The 25,577-nt window shown below is 38.5% G+C and overlaps 2 protein-coding genes across 3 annotated transcripts in view; one reads left to right on the top strand and one right to left on the bottom strand.

Annotated features, from left to right (window-relative positions):
* Window positions 1–15,599, bottom strand: part of ZNF654 (zinc finger protein 654) — an 84,050-nt gene extending 68,451 nt beyond the window's left edge. For both annotated transcript variants that reach the window (XM_066241475.1, XM_066241474.1), the window contains exon 1: window positions 15,276–15,599. In XM_066241475.1, the coding sequence (XP_066097572.1) occupies window positions 15,276–15,464 (189 nt within the window). In that variant the 5' untranslated portion in view covers window positions 15,465–15,599. The remainder of the gene's footprint in view (window positions 1–15,275) is intronic.
* A 185-nt stretch (window positions 15,600–15,784) lies between these two features.
* CGGBP1 (CGG triplet repeat binding protein 1) lies at window positions 15,785–22,462 on the top strand. Its single transcript, XM_066241477.1, has 3 exons — window positions 15,785–15,970; window positions 16,541–16,743; window positions 18,606–22,462. Exon 3 carries the CDS (start codon window positions 18,625–18,627, stop codon window positions 19,126–19,128), a length of 504 nt encoding a protein of 167 aa, XP_066097574.1. The 5' UTR covers window positions 15,785–15,970; window positions 16,541–16,743; window positions 18,606–18,624; the 3' UTR covers window positions 19,129–22,462.
* The last annotated feature ends 3,115 nt before the right edge of the window (window positions 22,463–25,577 follow it).

Genomic DNA, 25,577 nt, shown 5'->3' with positions numbered 1-25,577 from the left:
AAAATGAAAAAAAAAAAAAAAAAAAGAATCACAATTCTAGATAATTAACTGCCACCATTCATAAAAATACCATGCCATCTACCTTTTCACAAATTATCTGCTCTACTTATGTCCTCCTACCCATACCATTTCATTTTTCATGACATTTTAACACTAACAACTCTTTAATATTCAATTCAAATGTTATCTCATCCACTAAAACTTTCCAAAATTATCAAGTATTGTAGTATTAACAAGTGAACTTCAGAACACTTAATATACATTGATTTAGTGGCAATAATCACTGTTTCCCTGTTTTAGGTTTATTTATATTTACTCATTCATTTATTCAGACTTTAGTGAGTGCTCACTATACTCTGATGCTCACCAAGTACTCTGACGCGTTCAGTTTTAGTTGAAGAAAAAGAGGTACAAGTATCTATTAGACGGTGTTATGTACCTGGAAAACAATAAAACACAGGTGAGGGGAAAGGAGAATGCTAGAGGTGGGATGCTACTCTATACTTTATCTGTAGTGTTCAGAGAAAGCCTCCATTTCTCTTATAAAAGGACACTTGAACAATGTCCTGGAACAAACCATACAGATATCCAAATGAAAATGGTTTATATAGACAAAACAAAAGCCCAATGCAAAGGTCAAGAGCCAGGAGAATACTTACTCAAGTTGAAAAAAGGGCTAAAATGCTAGTGTAACTGAAGGAAAGTAGTGTAGGCAAAGAGTGACAAGAAACAAGTCAAAGAACTAGACAGATCCTGGATCAAAAAGTCCTGCAGTCCACTTGAACGATTTGGGCTTTGAGTCTGAGATACAGAAGCATAGAAAGTATGTCTTTAAAAGGATCACTTTGGCTGTGTGGAAAATAAACTGAGAGAAACTGGAAGCAGGATGTTAAAATAATCCAGGGGAAAGATGACTGGTTCGGATCAAGGTCATAACAGTAAATGTAGCAGTCAGATATGCCGGTTCTCCCTAACTAGTGACTCAGCTCCTTGAGGGCAGGGGTTGTGACCTGTTCCTCCCAAATCACCTCTAACCATTAGGATGAAGTTTGCCACCTAGTACACAACCAAACTCTTATTTTGGGAGTACTTTATACAACCCTTTTATTGTACTTTAACTTGATCTATGCCTAAAATAATTAAGGATACTTCATTTGCTTGATAATAAGAAAAAGTAAATTATGTATTGTCAGAGATATACGAAGCATTTTATAAACACCTACTAAGTTATGAGCACTTAATAGTTGAAGTTAACTTCCAAATATTAAAAAAAGGACAAAGAATTTTAAGAGTTAAGGAAAAAATGGCTTCAGTTTATATATAAAGTTTTAAAGAATCTATAAATAGAATAATTTCTTATTTTTTCATAAAATTAAGAGTTAAGAAGGCATTACAAAATAAAGGAAGTGCCCACAAGGGAAGCAAAAATTGCATATCCATTCTTGTTTATAGAAACAGATGACAGCATAAGAAATCAAAATAATAAGAAAGCACGAATGAGTTTTAAGATTCTCACAACTCAGTTCTACCTAATTTTTTTACAACTTTTTCCCCTCTTGATTTATATTATACACACTCACTGTAGTAAATTTGAACAAAATAATAACCCTTCTTTTACTGCTCACATATACCCATTAGCATCATCCTGGTGTATTTCCCTTTTCTAGAGTGTGACTTGGTGTTAGTTGTTTAAGCTCTCTGAGTCTCAGATGTATCATTCATAAAATGAAGATAAAAATAGCACTTATCTCTCAGAGTTGTGGTAAAGAATAAATGAGAAACTAGGACAGGAACTGACATACTTTTCTTAAAGGGCCACAGAGCTGCTTAAGGGCCATATATCCTTCCCCACCCCAACTACTCAGCCCTCCTCTATCATGAAAGCAGCCACAGGAAATACAGAAATGGAGGGGCATACACCAATGAAGTTCTATTTGCAAAAACAGGCAGTGCTACTTGTATCACAGCTTAGAGCAAAGGTCCACAATACTGTGGTGTGTTTGCATTGTTGGGTTGAGTTTGTTCAGCAAGTTTTGAAATTCTTAAGAGAATCTGTTAAAAACAACAAAAAATTTTTTTGGACCTGCTTACCAAGAAAATACAAATGTAACTTCTTACAAATAATTTCCGAGAGTTCAGACTTCCAGAAGTATACAAATGGCTCTGAAGGTTTATCATCAAGAAATGCTGTTTCTGGAAAAGTAGCTCATTTGATTTTTCTTTACAGCATTTTCCTCCTCTAAAATACACGTGAGTTCAGTGGGAACGGCCAGCCTACGTTCAAGTTGCAAAATCCTGCTACAAACAAATTTTCCCACCTAATTCATTTATTTTTAAAATATTTTATTTATTGATTTTAGAGAGGGGAGAGAGAGAAAGGCAGTGGGGGAGGAGCAGGAAGCATCAACATGCTTCTCACATGTGCCTTGACCGGGCAAGCCCAGGGTTTCCAACTCACAACCTCAACATTCCAAGTTGACACTTTATCCACTGCGCCACCACAAGTCAGGCAACCCACCTAATTTTTTAAAATCATTTTTTCTTGGGTCATTATATAGTCATTGAAAACACCATTTTTAAGGCTGAATAACATTTTAGTTCGTAAGGGTTGAGAAGTTTAAAACTATTTGGATGTTCTGGTGTTCTTTCCTTTTCGTTTTTCCCATTTCCCTTTAAGTGAGAGCAGGGGAGACAGATTCCTGCGTTTGCCCCAACTGGGGTTCACCTGGCAACCCCTACCTGGGACCAACCCTCAGACCAACTGAGCTACTGGCTGACAGAAGAGAAGAGAGAGAGAATGAGGAGAGGGGGGAGAAAAGAATCAGATGGTCGCTTCTCATGTGTGCCCCAAATGGGGATCGAACCCGGGACTCTGCACGCCAGGCAGATGCTCTACCCGCTGACCAACCCGACCGTGGCCAGGCTTTTTTATTTTCAATTCATTCCTTTCATTTATTATAGTTAATGCTATGATGTACGGCTTTATGTTCAAATTTACCTTTCCTGAGAAATTAATATTATATAGAAAATTAATAAGTCAAAAGGTACAAATTATTTTTAACATTTCTAATATATTTTGGTAGATTATGGTCCAAAAAAGTTCTGGTGAATTTTACTCCCAGCAGCTGAAAACAGGTAACCATTTCACCACACCCTCATGATCATGGTATATAAAGTTTAGACTTTACTAGTAAGTTCCATAACCTGAGAAATTATTGGCAAGATTTTCAAAGCATGATGAAAGAATGGATAATAAAGTCTAAAACTGCACATCTATTGTACTCTGGATCAATATAGATTTCCATATATACAAGGTTAAATCTAAATACTACAGAAAGACCGAAACTTTAAAATTTAAGATAATCATCTAAAACATATTCAATACCCTTCTTAAAGAACACAAGATAAATAACATCAAATAACTTCTACTGGTTTGCAATGACCATAACGCTTGCATTTTAAGAATAGCCACATCAGTGAGCCATTGCTTCTGAGAGAAGTGTTATCTTATTAAGGTGGGTTTGAAAAAATAAATAAAAGGGTTGAGAGTCACTTCTCATAGAGAACTTCCAATAGCAAAAGTTCGATTTCTCTCTCTTTCTCTCTTATATTCATGAACATCTTTAGTTTCTGCTGCCTTGAGTTTTCACATCTACTCAGTCAATAATTGTTTTAGTATGTGTTGAAAAGATATGCATAGATGATATAATAGATACTAAATGCATAATTCTAGATACAAAATAATGTGTGCATATTAGAATAGCTAAATACACAGGTTCTTGACAATCAGACTGGCCAGACTCCAATCTATCACATACTAGCTATGTTTACTTAGTCAAGCCATTTAATCTCTCTCATCTTAGTTTCCTGATCTGTAAAATGAGAACAATGGCACATATCCTGTAGGGTAGTGGATGAAATGAGATAAAATAGTTAAAGGACTTATCATAATATCTGAAAAGTCAAAATATGAGCATTCCAATATAATGATCTTCCAGATATTAAAAACATAACACACACATTTCGTCAATAGAGGGAAAGCAGGGAGACAGACTCCCGCATGCACCCGACAGGGATCCACCCGGCATGCCCACCCGGGGGACAATGTTCTGCCCATCTGGGGCACTGCTATGTTGCATCGGAGCCATTCTAGCACCTGAGGCAGAGGCCATGGAGCCATCCTCAGTGCCAGGACCAACTTTGCTCCAATAGAGCCTTGGCTGCGGGAGGGGAATAGAGAGACAGAGAAAAAGTAGAGGGGGACGGGTGGAGAAGCAAATGGGTGCTTCTCCTGTGTGCCCTGGCCTGGAATCAAACCTGGGACTTCCACATGCTGGGCTGACACTCGACTGCTGAGCTAACTGGCCAGGGCCTCATCCACACAGTTTTGAGGGCCAGACCTCACTTCTGAGCTCTAGATTCTGCAAATCTAGCTTTAAAATCTTTCCTAGGATAAGGAAAGTTACCTTAAAGTCAACATGTTCAAACTAAACCAAAGAATTTTAGTTGAGTTCAACTTGCCAAGAATCTAAAAATAGATAAGCCTTTTATTATCCCCCATTTTGTATTACAGTAGTCCCCCACACCCTTATCTACCATCTCACTTTCCAGGGTTTCAGTTACTCATAGTCAACTATAGTCCAAAAATATTAAATGGAAAGTTCCAGAAATAAACAATTCATAAATTTTAAATTGCATGCTATGCTAAATAACATGATGAAATCTTGTGTAATCCTGTGCCTTCGCAGCCAGTAGGGGAACCATCCTTTGTGGGGTGTATTACCTCACTTCATCTCATCACAAAGGCACTGTATCATCTCACATCATTACAAGAAGGATGAGTATAAGAAGAACACTTTGAAAGAGAAACAATATAACTGATACTATATTGTTCTAATTGTTCAATTATATTGTTTTTGTTAATCTAGTGTGCCTATTTATAAATTAAACTTTATCAGAGTTACACATGTAAAGGAAAAAGACATGGCATATTTAGGGTTTTATACCATTCCTGGTTTCTGATGTCTACTGGGGGCCCAGGAATGTATCCCCCATGGAGAAGGGGGGACTATTATATGGTACACCTTTTCTTTATAGAACACCTTTTCTTTATCAAAGTTCTAACTGTATACAAAAGCAGGGATAATGCAGGTTTGCTTACCACTATATGCCCAATGTCCTATATAATCAAAAAGCTTCAGTCCTAACATCAACAAAAACTTTTTCTATTGCTTACATGGGAGTCTTTCAGCTTTTTTCATATTGACTGATGCTTTAGAGAGTTGAGAAGATTGAGTGTTTGGTACAGAGTGTCAATGTAATGGACTTTAGGATCCTATGTAACAAACTACACAGGATCAACCGCCTCTCATGTTTAGTTTGCCACCAGTGTTCTGCCATGGCTCTAATGCAGGGGTCCCCAAACTTTTTACACAGGGGGCCAGTTCACTGTCCCTCAGACTGTTGGAGGGCCGGACTATAAAAAAACTATGAACAAATCCCTATGCACACTGCACATATCTTATTTTAAAGTAAAAAAACAAAACGGGAACAAATATAGTATTTAAAATAAAGAACAAGTAAATTTAAATCAACAAACTGACCAGTATTTCAATGGGAACTATGGGCCTGCTTTTGGCTAATAAGATGGTCAATGTCCAGTTCCATATTTGTCACTGCTAGCCGTAACAAGTGATATGATGCACTTCCGGAGCCATGACACATGCGACCCACGTCACTGAAGTAGTACTGTACGTGAGTGATGCTGCGCTTTGCGGATGCATCCTGTGCTCCTTTCAGTGACCACCAATGAAAGAGGTGCCCCTTCCAGAGTGCAGAGAGGGCCGGATAATTGGCCTCAGGGGGCCGCATGCGGCCCATGGGCTGGAGTTTGGGGACCCCTGCTCTAATGAAATGACACTGATTGGGTCTTATCTCAGAGATCAGATCTACTGAACAGAGTGTATGTATTGCATAAGTAAGTAGAACAACAAATCAATGTCTCTCTTTCTCTCTCTCCCTCCCTCTCTCTTTAACATTAATAAGTAAAAAAAAATTTTTTTTAATAAATTAAGACTGCCTCTAAAAAAGAAGATTTAGCCCTGGCTGGATAGCTTGGTTGGTTAGAGCATCATCCTGAAGTGCAGAGGTTGCCAGTTCAATCCCTGGTCAGGGCACATATAGGAACAGGACGACGTTCCTGTTTCTCTCTCTCCCTTCCTCTCTCTAACATCAATAAATAAAAATTAAAAAAAAAAAAAGACTTAGTACCAGCAATACTAGTACAATTCGTGCCTGGCTTCTGTTTGGCAGACCTGCAAAATGATGGTATCATTAAAAAAAAAAAAACAGTGAACTTCATTTAAAAATATTTTCTACATTTTATATAAAAAACTAAAATTAAGTTAGACTTTTTTTTAGCCAATGTATGAGTAGAAGTTAGAAAGCAACAATGAATGTAAGTCTAATTCAAGATTATGTATAAAAAGGTTAAGTTTAGGATCTCATTGGTTAAACTATAATGACTTTCATAAATTCACTTAATCAAAACACATTTCACATATTTTTAATTAACAGTGTACTAAGCCTGACTGGTGGTGGCACAATGGATAGAGATTTGACCTGGAATGCTGAGGTACCTGGTGTGAAGCCCTGAAGTCTCCAGCTTGAGCCCAGGCTTGCCAGCTTGAGCATGGTTCCTGGCTTGAGGCCAAAGGTCGCTGGCTTGAGCCCAAGGTCACTGGCTTAGCTTGAGCACCCCCCCCCATCCAGACATTTATGAGAAGCAACCAATAACAACTAAAGTGAAGCAACTATGAGTTGATGCTTTTTACTCTTTCTCCACCCTCTCTCCCTCCCCCTTCCTGTCTTTCTCTCTCTCAAATCAATAAGGAACAATGTGAACTGAGGAACAGGAATTAAACCTGAGGGAAGGGGGGAGGGAGCTGTTTGAAGGGGGGCAAGGGAGATGTTGAGGGGATTACAGGGGAGGCAGGATGCATTTGGGGTAACACTAGAATCTATGTAAACACAATAAATTAAATAAAAATAAATATTAATATGTAAAACAGTTTAGTTAAAATTTCATCATCCTCAGAATATTTACCTTACATTTATTCACAAAAAATAAACAATCTCTGAGGTAGGGAGAGAATAAAATGTATTTTTGATTCTACTTTATTTTTCCTTTGATTATAAAGGCCATGGGTAATCAAGAAAATATAAAAATAAATAAGAATAAAGGCAAAAATAAAATTCAGCTATAAGTATATCAATAAGAAGTTATCCACTGTTCATTCCGTTTGGTATATTTCTATTTTGTTTACACAAGTGAAACTGCCTGCCTCCTGTGCCTTCTCAGTAGTTATACCATGAACAGTTTCCCATGTGACTAAATATTCTTTACAAACATGACTGTTAGGTGAACACAGTATTCCCTTATACGTAACAACTCCCCTAACTTTGGTCACTGAGGTTATTTTCAATGATTTGCTATTACATATACTTGTAAACAATTAGTACAATTAAATTCTAAAAGTCAACCTAAAAAATCATTAAACAGCAATAACAGATTAAGCTCCCTAAACACAACCATCAAGATCTAGGGTTCATTTTTTTTCCTAATTATAACAAATAAGTTAATGTCTTTCCATGGAATTTACCTTTCACGAACACTGGAAATGTAGCAAATGTGTCAAATTCTGAAAACAATTTTAAAAAATAAAATTCTAATTTACAATTTAGTATAAAAATAATTTTGCCAAAAGGAACACATAAACTCATGTAAGGAAATTATTTCTAGCTCAAAATGTTTATTATAGAGTGGATCAGGAAGTAGGATACTCTTTTTTCAAAAGTAATCACTATAAATGAATTCACATTGTTTTTCATAATTATTCTTCTTTATTGTGCTAAAACACTAATTTGAGACTTCTAGTTAAATGTGGTAGGTTGAACACATATTTACTTCTACTCAAAAACATCACTGAAATAACTGTAAAAATATTTTTGTCTTAAAAAAATCTAATCCCATAAGGAGAAAAAGAATGAAAAAGGAGAGATGACAGACAACATTTAAGTAGCTATTATTTAGAAAAGAGGAAGAGAGTTCAGGAACAAACTGATTTATGCTGAACCCCAGAAAAATCTCAGGAATCTGAAACAAACACCACAGACCTCTAAAATTAGAGGTAAAAGTAGAGTCAAAAACAGAAAGATCAGCTAACATCTTTCCCAGATCCCCTTCCTGATCACATCAATGGAAACTAGTTCTCTGGAGAGGCTGAACTCATAATGGGGCAGAGAGGGGGTGAAGGGAAGGGAGGGAGGTAGAAAGAGAGAACACTCAGGATAAAATCAAAGGGCACACATTGAACAGTAAGAGGGTAAGGCAGGCCCCACCTGCTCCGTCAACCCGGCTGACTGATCATATCTAAACTAGAAAAAAAATTACTTATAACCATAGTGGTAAGTATCGTAAAACCTAAACAGTTTCAAGTGATTGCCTCTGGGGAATAATGTGGGGAAGAAAAGGAACAGAGTATAAATCTCTATTTTATTATTATTATTATTATTATTATTATTATTATTATAAGCTGTGGGGGAGCTGGTTCACTCTACAAGATCCATTCTTGTTTTCGTCCTTCCTTATTAACAGAATCACAGACATGTTTTTATCAGAAAAAAATACAAAATTCTCTAACATTTTGGGGATAGGTAACAAGATGGAAGTGGTAGTTGCTGAGTAAGACTTAGGAAAAGATGTTTTTGGTCTACCCTCAAAAAAACCCTAATCTGCTACTTGGAACTCAGATGTGGTGGCTGAAACTCCAGCAACTATTCTGGATCATGAAGCAAACATGAGGTAAAAAGGCAAGGATGACTGATAAGAAAGAAGGAGCAAACGATGATACAATGATGGTAAAGCCACCATAACACCCCCATACTATCTATTCAAGACTTTACACATGAGTAAAAAGTTGTTTAAGCTATTTAAATCAGGTCTCTATTAGCAGCAAAATGCAATTCATAATATGTAAGTCTTATATGACTTTTTAAACTAAGTATACAGCATGAGAAGGCTGTGGTGCAACAGAGAGAGCGGCCTAGGACACTGAGAACCCAGCTTTGAACCCTGAGGTCACTGGCTTGAGTCACCGGCTTGAGAGTGGGATTATAGAAATGACCTCATGGTCACTGGCTTGAGCCCCAAGGTTGCTGGCTTGAGCCCAAGGTCGCTGGCTTGAGCAAGGGGTCATTGGCTTGGTTGGAGCCTTCTGGTCTAGGCACATATGAAAAGCAATCAATGAACTAAGATGCCTCAACTATGAGTTGAGGCTTCTCATCTCTATCCCTTCCTGTCTGTCTGTCTGTCTCTCTCTCACTAAAAAAAATTAAAAAATGAACTAAGTATAAATAAAACATTTCTAAAAATATCAAAAGTAAATTTTAAAGTAATTCTAATCAATAGCAAGAATTGTTAAAAATGTATTATTATACTATAAGAAACTACTCAAAGAACTATATATAAACATCATATAAATTATCAACACTAAGATAAGAATGTTTTTCTAAAACAGTTAAAATTTAATTTCTCTAAAGTAAAAGACTTAGCACATATTTTATAAGATTATGAGGCAAACTCTTTTTTCGATTAGATCGTCTCTTAGGCAACTATTAAAGTACCTTGCCTGGCCAGATTGCTCAGCTGGTGAGAACGTTTTCCTGATACTCCAAGGTTGTACGTTCAATCTCTGCTTCAGGGCACATACAAGAATCAACCAATGAATGCAAAAATAAGTGGAACAACAAATTGATAGTTCTCTCTAAAATCAGTAAATAAAAATTTTTAAAAATAAAGTGCCTGGGGCTTTGGCCGGAGGGCTCAGCATATAGAGCATTGACCTAGCGTACAGGCCTCCCAAGTTCGATCCCCCATCAGGACACACATTAGAGGCAACCATCTGCTTCTCTCTTTCCCTTCCTCTCCCTCTTCTCTCTCTCTTCCCCTCACACAGCCAGTGACTCAAATGGTTCAAGTGTCAGCCCCAGGTGCTAAGAATAGCTCTGTTGGTCCAAACTTGGCCCAGACAAGGGTTGCCAGGTGGATCCTGCTTGGGCACATGTGGGAGTCTATCTCCCTTCCTCTCACTTTAAAATAAAAGAAGAGGTAGGGAGGGAAGGAAGGTGGGAAGGAAGGAAGGAGGGAGAGAAGGAAAGAAGGGAGGGAGGGAGGGAGGGAGGGAGGGAGGGAGGGAGGGAGGGAGGGAGGGAGGGAGGAAGGGGGAAGGAAAATGAAGTGCCCAGTACACAGTAGTTTAAATTTATTTGATGATCATTAAATACCTTTTTAGCCACTTAAATCTGCATTACAAATATAAGTATCCACTAAGAATTCCAAAGCAAGAGTAGACCAGGTGTCTCAATTCTGGCACTATTGATATCTGGACCAGATAATTTTTGGTGGGGCCACACTGCACATTTTATCAATAGAATGTTGAACAGCATCCCTAGCCTCCACCCACTAGACGCCAGTAGCGATCCATCCCATTTAGGACAATCAAAAATAACCCTAGACATTTCTAAATGTCCCCTACAGGAAACAAAATCTCTGAGAAAAATGAAGCTGTTTTTGCAAATCATTTAGTGCTTTATCAGGAGCATTTAGCTCTTCTAGTTAAATATCAGAACTTTTTAATTGTAAGATTTCTAAATTTCCTCTCAAGTTTACTGTGGGATACAAACTATAAGTGACCTGCAGACTAGATTATCTCTAATGTCCCTCCTAAACCTTCAGAGGATTTCACATGGGAAATATTAATAGCCTCTGTCTATTTAAGCCTATCTATGTCCTAGGTATAGTACTGAACACTTCACGTTCAAACTCTCAATTTATACTCATGACATTCTCATGGGATGACTATTAACCTCATTTTAGGAAGAATCAATTTTACAGTCTTTTATCAACATAGCAAAGTGTTTCCAGAAATACTGACCATTCACTATAGTCATTCTAGCACTAAACTAAAAAGAAAAGTACCTTAGCTTGCTTAGTTTACAACCAATTTCTCTTGTTCAGGCCTCAATTTCAATTATGTATGAAAATTACATAAGAGGACCTATCTAAAGGCCTTACAAGTTATTAGACCCTCAATAAAATTAATTTCCCCATTCCTTTCATCCTCAAAGTAAATTAAATATCAGTTAAGAGCCAATTCTATTTAAGTATTTGTTGAGAGTCTACTAATAAAAAGCCAATGGGAATGTGATAGGGACAGTTAGTTGACATTACACCATGTAACTATTTGGATATCAACACTTAAGATCTCAAAAATCCATCACCATAGAAATCAGTTGAAGCCTAAGGGACTATTCCCTTAATTTAAGATTTTATAATTACTAGTATTGTTTCTCAAATGAAGAAGTAGACCCTCAAATGCATAGAATATATGCATAAGTTATCACTTACGTTATCTATTGCCCTCTGTTTTCCCTGTCCTTTTGGTAAAAGACACAAGAGCCTCTCTGGAAGTATTCTTTCCTCTCTCCCTTCACCCACACAACTAACTGCCAAGAAATTTTTATTCAGATTTCTCTCTAAGAGGAGGAAGAAAAATTGGAGCCTTTCTTTTCAGTGCCACAAGATTGTGTGTATAAATCATGTATTTAGTTAACTGTCATAACCCAAGTGCATATTACTCATTTTATAGATTACTCACAATTAAGTAATTTACTAGTAAGTGCAAGTTACTTTATATCACCTTATCCTTACTAAATATTAGGAAACCAAATGTTAAAAAAAATCTTTGGGAATTAGATTACATAATTTACTTATTCCCTTACTGGCAAATAAAACAGAACTACTATACCATTACAATTCTATTAATCAATGGATAAAATTCAACTTAATACAGGCAATCTTTTATTCTACCTTCAAGTTTTAATGCAAAACAAGACTTCACAAAAAACTCACCTGCCGGTTGGAATCAAGACAGTAGCCCTAGAAACAGATCTACTGCTAGAAAATTAGAAAATATGTCATGATGGCCCTGGCCGGTTGGCTCAGCGGTAGAGCGTCGGCCTGGCGTGTGGGGGACCCGGGTTCGATTCCCAGCCAGGGCACATAGGAGAAGCACCCATTTGCTTCTCCACCCCCCCCCCTTCCTCTCTGTCTCTCTCTTCCCCTCCCGCAGCCAAGGCTCCATTGGAGCAAAGATGGCCCGGGCCCTGGGGATGGCTCCTTGGCCTCTGCCCCAGGCGCTAGAGTGGCTCTGGTCGTGGCAGAGCATCGCCCCTGGTGGGCGGGTGGATCCCGGTCAGGTGCATGCGGGAGTCTGTCTGACTGTCTCTCCCCATTTCCAGCTTCAGAAAAATACAAAAAAAAAAAAAAAAAAAAAGGAAAATATGTCATGAGGTTTCAGGTAGAAGTCGGCAACATAGCCCTGGCCAGTGGTTCCGCTGGTGCCAATATGCCAAGTTATAGGGTTCGATCCCAGTCAGGGCACACACAAGAATCAAACAATGGGTGCATGCATGGGTGGAACAACAAACTGGTGTTTCTCTTTCTACCTCTCTCTCTTTCCCTTCCTTTCTCTCTAAAATCAGTAAATAACACAAAATGGTTGTTTTTTTTTAATTTGGTAAAGTTATTTTAGTACTATTTAGTTTTATTTCGTTGTTTACTTAAGTGGTAGTGGAGTTTTTTTAAAATAGACCTCTTCATTTATTCTTAAAATAATTTACTATCACTGTTCAGACCCTGTATTTTACAGGCTAAATTTATTTATCTGTTCTTAAACTGATTTCATTAGAATAAGAGTAGTTAAATATTCTCCAAAAATGTTCAGGCCCTCAAAATTTCAATGCAGTTTCAGCAATTAAGGGTTATCTGATCAAGTAAATTAAAGCTAAAAGTAACCAAAACCAAGTTGCTCATTAATGACAGCAAAAGCAAAAAACAGGAAAAAATAAATAAAAAAATCTTTCAGCCTATGACTACATTAAAAATATCAATTATAACCTAATTTTCATAAGTTTAAAATTATTGTACATAAAAAGTCTATCAATATCATGGTTTCTAGATATAAAATATAATTAGGCCCTGGCCGGTTGGTTTAGTGGTAGCGCATCAGCCTAGCGTGCAGGAGTCCCGGGTTCGATTCCCGGCCAGGGCACACAGGAGAAGCGCCCATCTGCTTCTCCACCCCTCCCCCTCTCCTTCCTGTCTGTCTCTCTCTTCCCCTCCCGCAGCCGAGGCTCCATTGGAGCAAAGTCGGCCTGGGCGCTGAGGATGGCTCCATGGCCTCCACCTCGGTCACTAGAATAGCTCTGGTTGCAACAGAGCAACGCCCCAGTAGGGCAGAGCATCGCCCCCTGGTGGGCGTGCCAGGTGGATCCCAGTCCAGCGCATGCGGGAGTCTGTTGATGCCTCCCTGCTTCTCACTTCAGAAAAATACAGAAAAAAAAAACACCCCAAAACAAAAAAACCATAATTAGAAACAAGTACTGTCAAGACACTGAACCTCTACACCCAAGTGAACGCCAATACCAAAAATAAATAAACAAAAATACATTTTCAAGAAAATCACTAAATAGAGAGCAATGCCAAAGAAAAATGACAACTTTTATATATGAAGACAATTTCCACCTTCAAATCAATTTAGCTATGGTGGGGAGGGAGGAATGAAATAAAAATCAAAAGACAATTTAAAGTATTAACAACTTGAGGGTGGAGGGATTGAGCAAAAAAGGACAAAACAAGAAAGAAAAACTCACGGATACAGACAACAGTGTGGTGGCTGCGAGGGGGCAGGAGGACACAGAGGGGGTAAGCGATGATGGATGAGCACTGGGGGGCGAACACACAATATGGTGTAGAGAGATGTAGACTGCGCAGCTGAAACCTATATAATTATGTTAATTAGTGTCACCCCAAAAATTCAATAAAAAAATTCCCTGAATATTTCAACTCCATCCTTTTTCTTTCAGTGCTTGGAAAAGCATAAAATCACACTTCAGAAAACATGGTGCTTCCTTCCTGTTAATTTTATTTCCTACTTGTTACCAGGATGAAATCGCTAATTTTAATTAATATGTGAGGATTCAAACATTTTACATATTCACTCATTTAATTACTATTCCTATTTGACACAAATAACCAAGGCACAGAGAGGTTAAGTAACTTGCCCAAGGAAACAACTAGGAAACGGGGGAGCATGATTTGAGCTCTGTACATCCAAGATAATAAACAAATTAAAAAAAAAAGAATGGAGTGAAAAACGAGTAAAACTTTTTTTCCAAAACAATTTGCGAAACAAGATTGTTGTGAATGAGAACAAAATGTTCAAACTATAAATATATCTAGATGTAAATGTTGATTACACGACTTTTACCCAGACAAGCACTTTGGTCCTATTATACTGTATTTGATTATGGTTACACACTTTAAATCACATCAAATTGTAGTGACAGTCGACCAAGTAAACAACGTTCTGTCACTGTTCGAACACTGTATTTTACACGCTGAATAAATACATCGTAATTTAAAGAATAAGGGGGTAACCTGAGCAATAGTTAAAGGAAAAATACTTTATTAGTAGTTAATTAAAAAACAGAGTGTGTGTGTTGCAGAAAGACGTTAAGAAAAGATGACAATCACAGTGTCTCAAACCCCACCTCCCCCCCCCCCAAAGTAACAAATCACCACGGGTCAGCGCCTAAACCAACAGAATTGGCCCACTGGGATCTCGTGAGGGGATGACAGGAGACCCCCGCGGAGGGGGAGGGGTGGCGATGACAGGAGAGGGGGCAGAAGAGAGCCGGCACGCCTCCGATCTCCGAAAAAGAGGAGATTATGGGGTGCAAGGGGCGGGGAAAGCAGGCAGGAAACGTTGCCAGAGACTCCTCCTGAAGTGAGAAGGAACGGGGTAGGGAACAAGAAGGCGGGACCCTCGGGCAGAAAGGGGTCTATTTGGGGAAGGGGAGGCATGTCAGTAGCACAGGGCTTCCTGCCAGCGGACCCCCTCCTCCAGAAGCTGCGCCCGACAAACTCGCACTTTCTCAGCAACCCCAAGGCGGCGGTCACCCCCGTCCTCCTCCCCGCCCCCCGCCCCCACCCCGAGCCGGAGAGGCGGAGGGGGAAGCTTCACCCTCACTTTCCCGATCGGGCTGGCGGACTGAGAACTGGACACGGCCCCGGCGCGAGGACGAGAAGGCCGGGAGAGGCAGGGAGGCCCGGAGCACGGGTGACAAGTCCCAGCGGCCGACAGGCGCCTCACCTGACAGAAGCGTCGGCAGTAATCCCGACTGCTGATCCCGACGCCGCCGCCAGCGCTGCAGCCGCCGCCAGTGCCGCCTACGTCGTCGTCCGCAACTCGAAGCCCCGCGGGGCCTGGCGGGGACTCCACAATGGCTACGAGCTCTTCTCCGAGGCGTTCGGCCTCTTGGTCGCTCTCTTCCTCCGCCATGAGGCTCTCGCCGCCCAGCGCGTACCAGCCCCTGCGCCGCCGCCGCTGTAGCTGCCTCGGCTAACCTCCTCCTCCTCTAGTTCCCTCCCCTTTCCCTCCGCCCTAGGCGGACAGGGGCCTCTCGTCTGGCTTTACTTCCGGCTCCGCCCACCCACGCCCACAGCTTTCATTGGAAAAATTTAGCCGCCAATCATACACATGCCCGACTTTCCACGACCATTGGACAAACCAGCCATCTGTTTAATAGAGCCGCTGTCCATTGGTCCCTGATGCTCGGCGGTTGCTGGGGTCCACCTACGAGCTTTGCCATAGGCGACTCAAGAGGACGGGGTGCGGTGGGGGACACGGCGGCCGCCGCGGGGCTCGACCGGGCAACGGCGGCGGCGTCGGCGACGTCGGCGGCGGGTCTTCCTCTTCCCTCACGCCTCGCTCCTTTTTCTCTTTCTCCTCCTTTCCTTGCCAGCCGGGTCTCGTCTCCTTCCCCTAGCGGCCGCCCGGATCCTACGGTAACGAGAAGCTCGGGAGGCTGAGGGTGGGCCCGGCCGTTGGTGCAGGCTTTGGGCCCCGGGCCTTCCTTCCCGAAGCGGAGCCGGGGGCGGAGCCGGGGCGTCGTTGTCGGCGGGAGGAAGAGGGAGGAGACGGAAAGCCTGACAGCGGCCGCCTCCGTCGGGCGCCTGCCGCCTCCTCCCCTGAGACTGCCGCCAAGTCGGCTCTCGAGTGGCCGGGCCCGCGGCCGGCAGCTGGGACGCGGCCCTGCCCAGCGAGCGGGCCGGGCGGGCGCGGGAGCCGGGCGTCTAGACTGCGGGGACGTCCCGCGCCCGCTGCTCCCTCCCTCGGGGCCCCGGGCCTGCGGCGCGCGGGGCGGTGCAGCCGCGGGGCGCACCCGCCGGAGGGCGTGGGCCGGAAAGTGTCGGGGCGAACGTCGGGCCCCGGATTTGCGGGGTCGAGTTTCCTAGGAGGGAGGTTTTCAGACACCTGCGTGGTGGTCGTTGATGTCGGTACACGTTATCATCCACCCTTCTTTCTCTCCCTGCCCCATAGATCTATTTTTTTCTGTTTGTTTTCGTATTTTGCAGCAAAGGCATGACTTCCCAGCACCGCAGGGAAAACAGGGTGCAAGCCCAGAAACTATTTCCTCACCACCACTTGTTGAAAAACTGATTTGAAAGCTTCTCTGGTTTGAACAAACAGCAGGTGCCAGGATTTCGTGCGCCTCTGGGTTTGCGCTGGGACCCTTTAACTACTAAGTTCAAGACGAAAAAAACTGGAAACTAATCCGGTAAACATTCAAACGGAAAACTTCAAATGATTTTTACTTTGCTCTACTAAGTGATGTGCTGCTTTTGTTGGCTAATTCCTGCTCTTCGCTTTTTAACGTCTGCTTTAAAATAATGGCACCTTCTTTTGAAAACACTTGTCTTTCTGGCCTAAGCTCGAGCATCCTCTGCTGTGTAGATATTGTCCTCTGCGGTAACACACAGACTTTTAAAAGTTACAGGACATTGGAATGTATAGGCCTTTCACATTTATAGGTGATGGAGCATTTTAGGACTCAGAATAACGAACTTTTTTTTTTTTTTGTAAGTTTCAAAGTCAGCTATTTAAAGACGGAAGGCTTTTCACGTAGAAAGATTTAGGCCTTACTGTGCACAAAAATGCAATGTTTTTCATAGCTCTTTTAAATCCATTACTAATTGGGACTGATTTGCTATAAGAGTATAAAATGCAAACCATTAACGTAAAGTACAAACGTGTAATGGTAACTCACTAAGTATTTACTAGGCAGGAATCATATCTGCCATTGAAAACCTATAGCCAAACACGATATTTGGCACATGAAAGCCATAAATGAAACACATTTTTAATGGAAAAATAGAGTTAAACCTGTTAAGTTCTAAACTTTACTATACTTTTTAGAATCTCTGTGGAATATTAAGTCCTTCTCTGAGTTTATGTTCATAGATGTCTAATATCTAATACATTGTCAATTTAAAGTACTTTTGAGAGAGATTTCATGTTACCCAGCCATGAATTCTCTAGTGTGGATTTAACATCACTGTTTCTGATTATACTTACAAAGCATAATTCTTAAGCACACACTTAAGAATTTGTCTCTGTCTTATTTATACAGAACAGAATTCCATCTTGAATTCTACCAAATTCATTTTAATTTCTTATATCTAGGTTAATGTAAGTTTAGCCCAGAGGCGTGGCCCTAAGAAACAAATGGTCACCAACAACGACATTTGTTCAGAATATCAAGTTTTCAGTGCCCATGATTTTGGCAATGATCATAAAGTTGATGATTAGGATAAATTTAGAAAGTATTAAGCTGCTTCTGAGTTAAGTATTTGAAAAAATAGCGAACATAACTGTGATCGAGCATCTTTTATATACTGGGTGCTGTATTAAGAAGTTCTCAGTTTCTTTTCCAACTTACGAGTTAATAAATGAAATAAATATTAACAAAGTATTAGTCTTTAATGGAAAAAGTATTAGTCTTTAATGAAAAAAAGGAAAATGTTAGAAAAAGTTGTAAATAACAATCATTACCTTTTAGAAAACTAAGTAGAAGTATAAATGCATTAAAAAATTTACTTTGAACTCTATTTTGACTTTAAAACGTAATGATACTGTTTTTGAGGTTAATGTGTTTGATCTGTCTTTCTTGGTTTTACTTTTATTCTCTGAGCAGTTTTGGAAATTACATTTATCTTCATATAGAATTATGTCAGTTTAGTTAACTCAGCTGTTTGAACAGACTTTGTTAACAATTCTCTATGGTTGTGTTTCTAAAATCAGAACTGTGTCCCAGAACTGTCAGGGAAAAAATACTCTTAAACTTGAATACACATCTCAATTGGATAAAAATAATCTATCTGATACCCTAAATATTGATCTGTGATTAGGTTTTCCTAAAGATAGTGACTTCTGAGATTGTTAAATATTTTTTCATAGTTCTAATTTATTTGAATTTTATCAAAATCAAGTAATGGATGTAGGTCTTAATGGACACATGGTCTGTTCATTTAAATTAAGTTTTCTGAAATCTTTCATCTTAAAAATGCTTATACTTTTATTGTTAATGCTTCCCGAATGAACTGTTGTTAATAACACTTACCATTTCTCTTCTCTTGAAAGAACCGTATTCAAAGTCAGAATGGAAAGATTTGTAGTGACAGCACCACCCGCTCGAAACCGGTCTAAGACTGCCCTGTATGTGACTCCCCTGGATCGAGTCACCGAGTTTGGAGGGGAGCTGCATGAAGATGGAGGGAAACTCTTCTGCACTTCGTGCAACGTGGTTCTGAATCATGTTCGCAAGTCTGCCATCAGTGACCACCTCAAGTCAAAGACTCACACCAAGAGGAAGGCCGAGTTTGAAGAGCAGAATGTGAGGAAGAAGCAAAGGCCCCTGACTGCATCCCTTCAGTGCAACAGTACTGCGCAAACAGAGAAGGTCAGTGTCATCCAGGACTTCGTGAAAATGTGCCTGGAAGCCAACATCCCGCTGGAGAAGGCTGACCACCCAGCTGTCCGTGCTTTCCTGTCTCGCCATGTGAAGAACGGAGGCTCCATACCTAAGTCAGACCAGCTGAGAAGAGCGTATCTGCCTGACGGATACGAGAACGAGAATCAGCTCCTCAATTCACAAGATTGTTGACCAGGAGGTTACCACCATTCTGATCAAGAGAAATAATGTGGCGTATTAAACTTATGTGTTGATTGTATGGTTCATTTTTCTATTTATTTCATTTAAAATCATGTGATGCAGAATAGTTTTTCAGTGTGTATATAGTTGCAGGCAAAAAAACAAAACAAAACAAAAAAACTCACCTTAAAACTTGTTAATTTTAGTCACCAATGGTGTAAAGCAAAACTTAAGGTTTAGAGTGTGTTAGGATACCTTCAAACCTGATGGTTATCTTTCAAAGGAAGGTTTTGCTCCTGAGATGTTTGCATGGAAGAACTGCCCTCTCTGATCCTCTTGCCACGTATTCCTGGTGAGATTACTTAATCTCCTGGATTGAAGACTAGCCTAGGAAGTTGAAGCTGCTGCCAGGCAACGCCACTCACAGTAATTTACAGGAATTACTTCTGATTAGAGGGTCCTCCTCCAAAAGGGAGGGGTGGTGGGAAGCTGTTCTCGGATATTCGGATCCCTAGCAGAAAATGACTGTTTATTTCAAACTCTGCTTTACTTGTATGTGATGTAGTTACCTTAACTATCCTTCAGTTCCTCCTTTTAAAGGCTTGTTGTTATATTTTAGTAGCAGCTTCAAGTGACCAAAAGACTAAAATCTCTTAATGTCAGTGCCAAAAGCCATAGGGAATTTTGCAGTGGCATGGTTTTTAGTCTCTTAATATAAAAAACAAACTTTTGAACCATAGCTTTCATTTCAAGCATCCTCTTGAGTTTGTAAGCTTTTTTTTTTAATGTCTTGATGTTAAAAGACCAGGATTGTCAATTTAAACAGACATTTTATGTGAATGAGTTTTCTGTTTTTACAGAAAATTAGTACTTTTTTGGCTGACAGATCAGAAAATAAGGAAATTGCTTTCTCTAAATTAGTTTTTTCATATGGTTTTATGAGTTTATTTAGGTTAAGTAAACTAGAAATAAGTTTACTTTCATGTTTATGTGCTTTGCCTCTGGTGGTTCAAGGTTTTTAAATGGATGGTAAACAATTGTGTGAAAATACTGGCGAGAATTTTGTAGTGGAGATCTGGCAGTATTCTGTGTAACTAACTGTTTTGGTGAGGAAATAATCAGTTCTGTTAGAGGTCAGCTATGTTCTGGAAATGATCTCTATCTGAACCTCACTTTCCTAAGGGTTATCAGAGACCCACATTATATTTTTTAAAAACTGAACAGCTGAAAACCTGGCATAGAGCTTTAAAAACTTAAATTCTTTGAAAGCATTCAATTTAAAATACTTATAAAATATATTTCTATTACAAAGCATTGACAAATGATATCCTGTGCAACAGTGAGAGTTATCTTTAAGGTTATTTTACCACAAAACTTCATTTAACAATAAAGCCAAAGTGAATAAGAGCAAGGTTAGATTTTATATTTTTCAGAACCAGCTTTTCATGTCTGCATTTCTTTCACAGACTTAAGTTCCTATTTCAGATTGTCAAAGTGTCCATCTGATATTTAAATTCAATGTGGATTTATTTTCCATTTTAAAATAAGCCTGCCACCAAAAAAAAAAAAAAAAAATCACTTATTAAAATTTGAACTATCAATTTTCCTCATGGTCAGTTATGTTAAAGTACCACAAAAAATGCCTAAAGTAGTGCTCTCTTTGATAAGGCACATACATGAGGAGACCAGCAAAACAATCAAAATGTACTTTACTTTTACTTTTAGTTCCTCTAGAATAAGAATTTGCAGGCAGCCATGTTTAATTTATCTATGATGGTAGAAAGTCTTAAGAAGCCTGGAAAATATATAATTGAATTTTATAGCACTATTTTCAAAATACAAAAATAAGGTAAAATATGCAATCATTCTAAGTTTTCAGAACTCTCATTTGATTGAGACTGCACCCTGTTTGGATATTAATTTGCACTTACAGCAAATCTGTCAAGGCAGAACAGCTTTGAGTAGTCCTAAGCCATAAACTGGGTGACGTTCCACTGGAAAAATGCCAACAATTCACATTTAAGTTTCTAGTAATTACAGTCCCATATATCTTCATGTATTTCACTAGGCTCCAAACTGTCCCCACATACACTATATCTAGGGGCATAATCCCTCCTGTTGGGATTATAGCATGTCCTTGGATGCCTTTTTCATCTTGGTGTGGAGGTTTAATGTGTTTCTTGACTTGATTATAAAAGTTTTTGTTCACTGAAACTGGTTGATTGCCTCATAGATAAAGAAGAATGATTATTTTAGCCTGCTCAAATACAAATCTGAAACCGTGGTCGCATATATTAGATAACAAATGAGAAATATCCAAGAGGCATATACTGCTGTCGAGGTGTCGTGGACGTGTGTACAGAAGCTTTCTATCTTAACTCTATAGTGTTAGTGTGATGCTATACTATTTGGGAAAATAGCATTTTCTATTTTATAAGTTGTATGCATAAACATAAGATTTGTAATGTTTAATTATAAACTGCCTTCTTCAGCAGATGCTTACCTATTGATGATAGTGTTTTCTCGAAGTATAGTAGTATGTCTTCCAGAATTTCACTTTATCCTTACAGTAAATAGTTCCTAGCTAGTTGAAATGTTAATTCCTTGTTGGTTTCTTTTGACTCTATGGGGCATATAGCAAGCCTGAAGGACATTATAATCAATACAGGGTGAAAATTTAGAAAGATTGTGTATGAGAGCCCACATAGTTATTTTACTCATTTTCATCTTTGGGCAAGACTTCCTTTTTTAATCAAATACTACTTCCAATTAATGCATTTGGCCCCACTGAATTTTCAGGGACTAGCAAACTTTAAAGAAAAGGTTCTGCATCTTAGAATTATAATCAATTAAGTATACACTTGGGATTGTTCTGAAGTACTCATTGCTTAAAAACTATTGTAAGCAACTGTTGGCAAGACCTCTAAGCAGAAAGTTCCATGTTAAAACTTTTGCCTGAAAGAATTTGTATGTGAATGTTAATAGAAAACACATTTAAACAAAATAAAATTTAAGGTGGCCCAAAATGAAAGCCACAAAAAACTCCTTTGGTGCTTAGTCTTTGTAAGGGCTCTCCGTGGTTTGACTTGCCCTAAATGCCTTTAAATGAGTACATATCACCTTCATTAAGTAGAAGATCCGTTCTATAATTTCATTGAACACCTTAGCCTAAAATAAATTGCTTTAGCTTCTGGTCAGCACTGATTAAAATGTGAGTAGTGAAGTGGCTATCTTAAATCTTGGTTTATCTGAATCCATACTATCATAGAACTGAGGTAAATACTGTTCTTAATGGTATTCCACTTGTATCCAGAATACTGTATTCATTAAAATTTTACTATGTTCATTTTTGTATTCCCGTGCTTATTTCTCTCTCTTCTTTTGCTCATGCATGTATTAGTATAAATGTGTCAGTTTTAAAGTTTTGTCTCTGTGACTTAGAAATAAATTTCAAAGAGAATTTGTTTCAGAAGTTTTTGAAAACACATTTTGTTTTGTGAGTGAATACTGTATTTCATAATTCCTAAAATTCAACAGAATTTTACTAATTGAGTTTTATTTTTCTATTTTGTGTCTATAGGATTATTTGTCCTTATGCCCAATATAAAAGTATGTATTCTCTCAAGTCAGAATCACATCATATAGATAGCCCTTTTCTCCAAAAACTATATAGGTGATATTTAAATAAGCTTAATCAGAGCTTTTAATTGAAAACATCTTAATTTTCTACTTTTAGAAATACCAATTATCAAAGATGGGCCTATTTGCATTTCATAAGTTTTATTGAGCCTTTGAAAGATTTGCTATATTCTTATTTGCCACTGGGTGTATTATATATATATATGATATGTTGAAAATTGCCTTGCTTTTTAATATTGTTACGTAGTTGTAAGGACTATTCATTTCTATTTGTCAAATTCTGTTTGACAAAAAAAAAATAAGTTTATAAAGTAACATTTTTTCTGGAATCAAAATAGTACAAAGGACCTTACAAAATCAGTCAATACTTCTGCTTCCAGTAATATATTCAAATGGTCAGAGATCTGTCTTCATTTTTTAAGAGATCTCATTGTAATCTTTATTAGATGTAAACCAGTTGAGTGTATGTGCCTCTGAGTCTCATAACCGTTCCCCTTTATTTCCTGTGTTATACACTCGTAACAGTAATAGAGTGTGTCATGGCGCAAAGTACAATAGCTCCTGTGATCTGACTAGCTAACCTAGCCCTGTGGAATCTAAAACTGAAGCACAGTAGGACTGACATGATGGGATACATTTGATATGTATGACGCTGGCTTTCATCTGATTACCCCTCCAATATGTTACATGATTATAATTGTTTTATATGCATACTATTTAGAATGAATTCTTAACTCATTTTAAATGTTGGAATTAGATAATTTTAAAGCCCATATCTTTGAGTGTTTGGATAAATTTGAGTAATATGCAATCAACTAGTAATCATCGAGACTATCATGTGCCTGATACTACTTGAGCCAAAGAGGACACATCAGAGAAAATTTTTTAAAAATCCCTTTAATTCTATTGATGATTCACTGTCATAATGTGGAGGAAGGGGTGTACACTGTTTTTTCTAAGCAACTCCTTAAGCATTCCTTGTGAGACCAGTTACTTACTAGTCAAATAGTTATTACTGGTTTCAACTTCTCAAAGTCTTATTTCATTAAAAAAAAAGTAATAAAACTTGTAGATTAAATGGTCTGCATATTCTTTGAAAATCTGGTAGTCAATGTAAACTATAAAATAGCAATTTCAAGATTAAAATCTACAGTGTGTCTGTAAAGTCATGGTGTACTTTTGACCGGTCACAGGAAAGCAACAAAAGACAACAGAAATGTAAAATCTGCACCAAATAAAAGGAAAACTCTCCCAGTTTTATACCTAGTCAGTGCAGTTCGATGTGGGCTCATGCACAGATTTTTTAGGGCTCCTTAGGTAGCTATCCCATATAGCCTCTACAGACTCCTCACTGACTGATGGCCTACCAGAACGGGGTTTCTCCACCAAACTGCCGGTTTCCTTCAACTGCTTATCCCACCAAGTAATGTTATTCCTATGTAGTGGCGCCTCGTTATAAACGCGCCGATATTAACGTTGCACTTTGGTCACGGATTCAAATTTAGTGAGCCACAGAACACACTGAACTTTCCTCTGTACCGTCCACATCTCGACTGGCATGGCCTTGGGCTGCTCTGCTGTATACACGGTGTTACATTATCATCTGCGCATGCGCACATACTGCCACATTATCCTACAGAAACTGGGAGGGTTTTCTTTTTATTTGGTGCAGATTTCACATTTCTGTCGCCTTTTGCTGCTTTCCTGTGACTGGTCAAAAGTGCACCATGACTTTATGGACACACTGTATTAAACAGTGGGATTGATCAGTTTAAATGCCTGTAAAATAAGAAACTGCCACATCTTTTAATTCAATGCCCATAGTAAATCAAGAATTTTATTGAATATTGGCGTGCACCAAAATAGTCACTGGTGTAACTAATCACATTAATGATTATTATAAGAAGACCTGAGCTATCAAATATTAAATAACAGACTCTCCAAACTTTTTTGCTTAAGCATAGAAGGAAATGTAAAATATAATCCTTTTTCCTCTGAAATTTTCTTACCATCCCCATGTACCTAACTCAATAATTTTAATCTTTTTTTGATCTAGCAAATTCTACATTTATAAATATATTCTACAGAACAAAATAGCCAACCTGTAAAGATATATGTAAAGGGATGTTCATTTTAATACTATAATAGTAAATGCTATGAATGTCCAGTTATAGGGAAATGGTCCAGAACTTATGACACATCCATAGTATGGAGACTTAAGTTATTTAAAAGTAGGATTCAGAAGAGATTCCTACAATATTGCTCAGTTTTAAAAAATCACATCATATATTTTCTCACGTTTGAGAAAAAGAATGCTATATTTGCACTATGTATGATGTAATTGACACCATGTTAAAATTGCTGACAGTGGTGACATTGAATGGGGCAGAGGAGACTATTTGCCTTTTTTTAAATACACCCCTATATATTGACTCATTTAAAACAAGAACATGTCATTTTTGTCACACACATAAATATCAGGTAGACTTTTATTGAAACCTGCTTGCACAATAGTTATATCCAAATTGTAAAGAACAGCAGCATCATGAAATTGACCTACTATATTTGTGAGAATATTAAAGAATTTTAATTTCTAAACAAATATTAAAACTATCTCTTTTAATTCTTCAAGATTTACTTTTATAAAATGTAGTTGCACATTTATAAAGTTGTCATCTCTATTTCTCAAGTTACTCATTACTAAATATGTAGTGGGTCAATTTCAAAGCTGTTACTTTAACATCCTTGTACTTTTCTTCCTAAACAGTCTAGTTGATCACAGTAATTGTGCACGTTACTCCACTGCACTTCAATAATGCCTA

Source organism: Saccopteryx bilineata, chromosome 8, assembly GCF_036850765.1.
Source record: "Saccopteryx bilineata isolate mSacBil1 chromosome 8, mSacBil1_pri_phased_curated, whole genome shotgun sequence".
Lineage (NCBI taxonomy): Eukaryota > Metazoa > Chordata > Mammalia > Chiroptera > Emballonuridae > Saccopteryx > Saccopteryx bilineata.
This window is presented reverse-complemented; position numbering and strand designations above follow the sequence as displayed.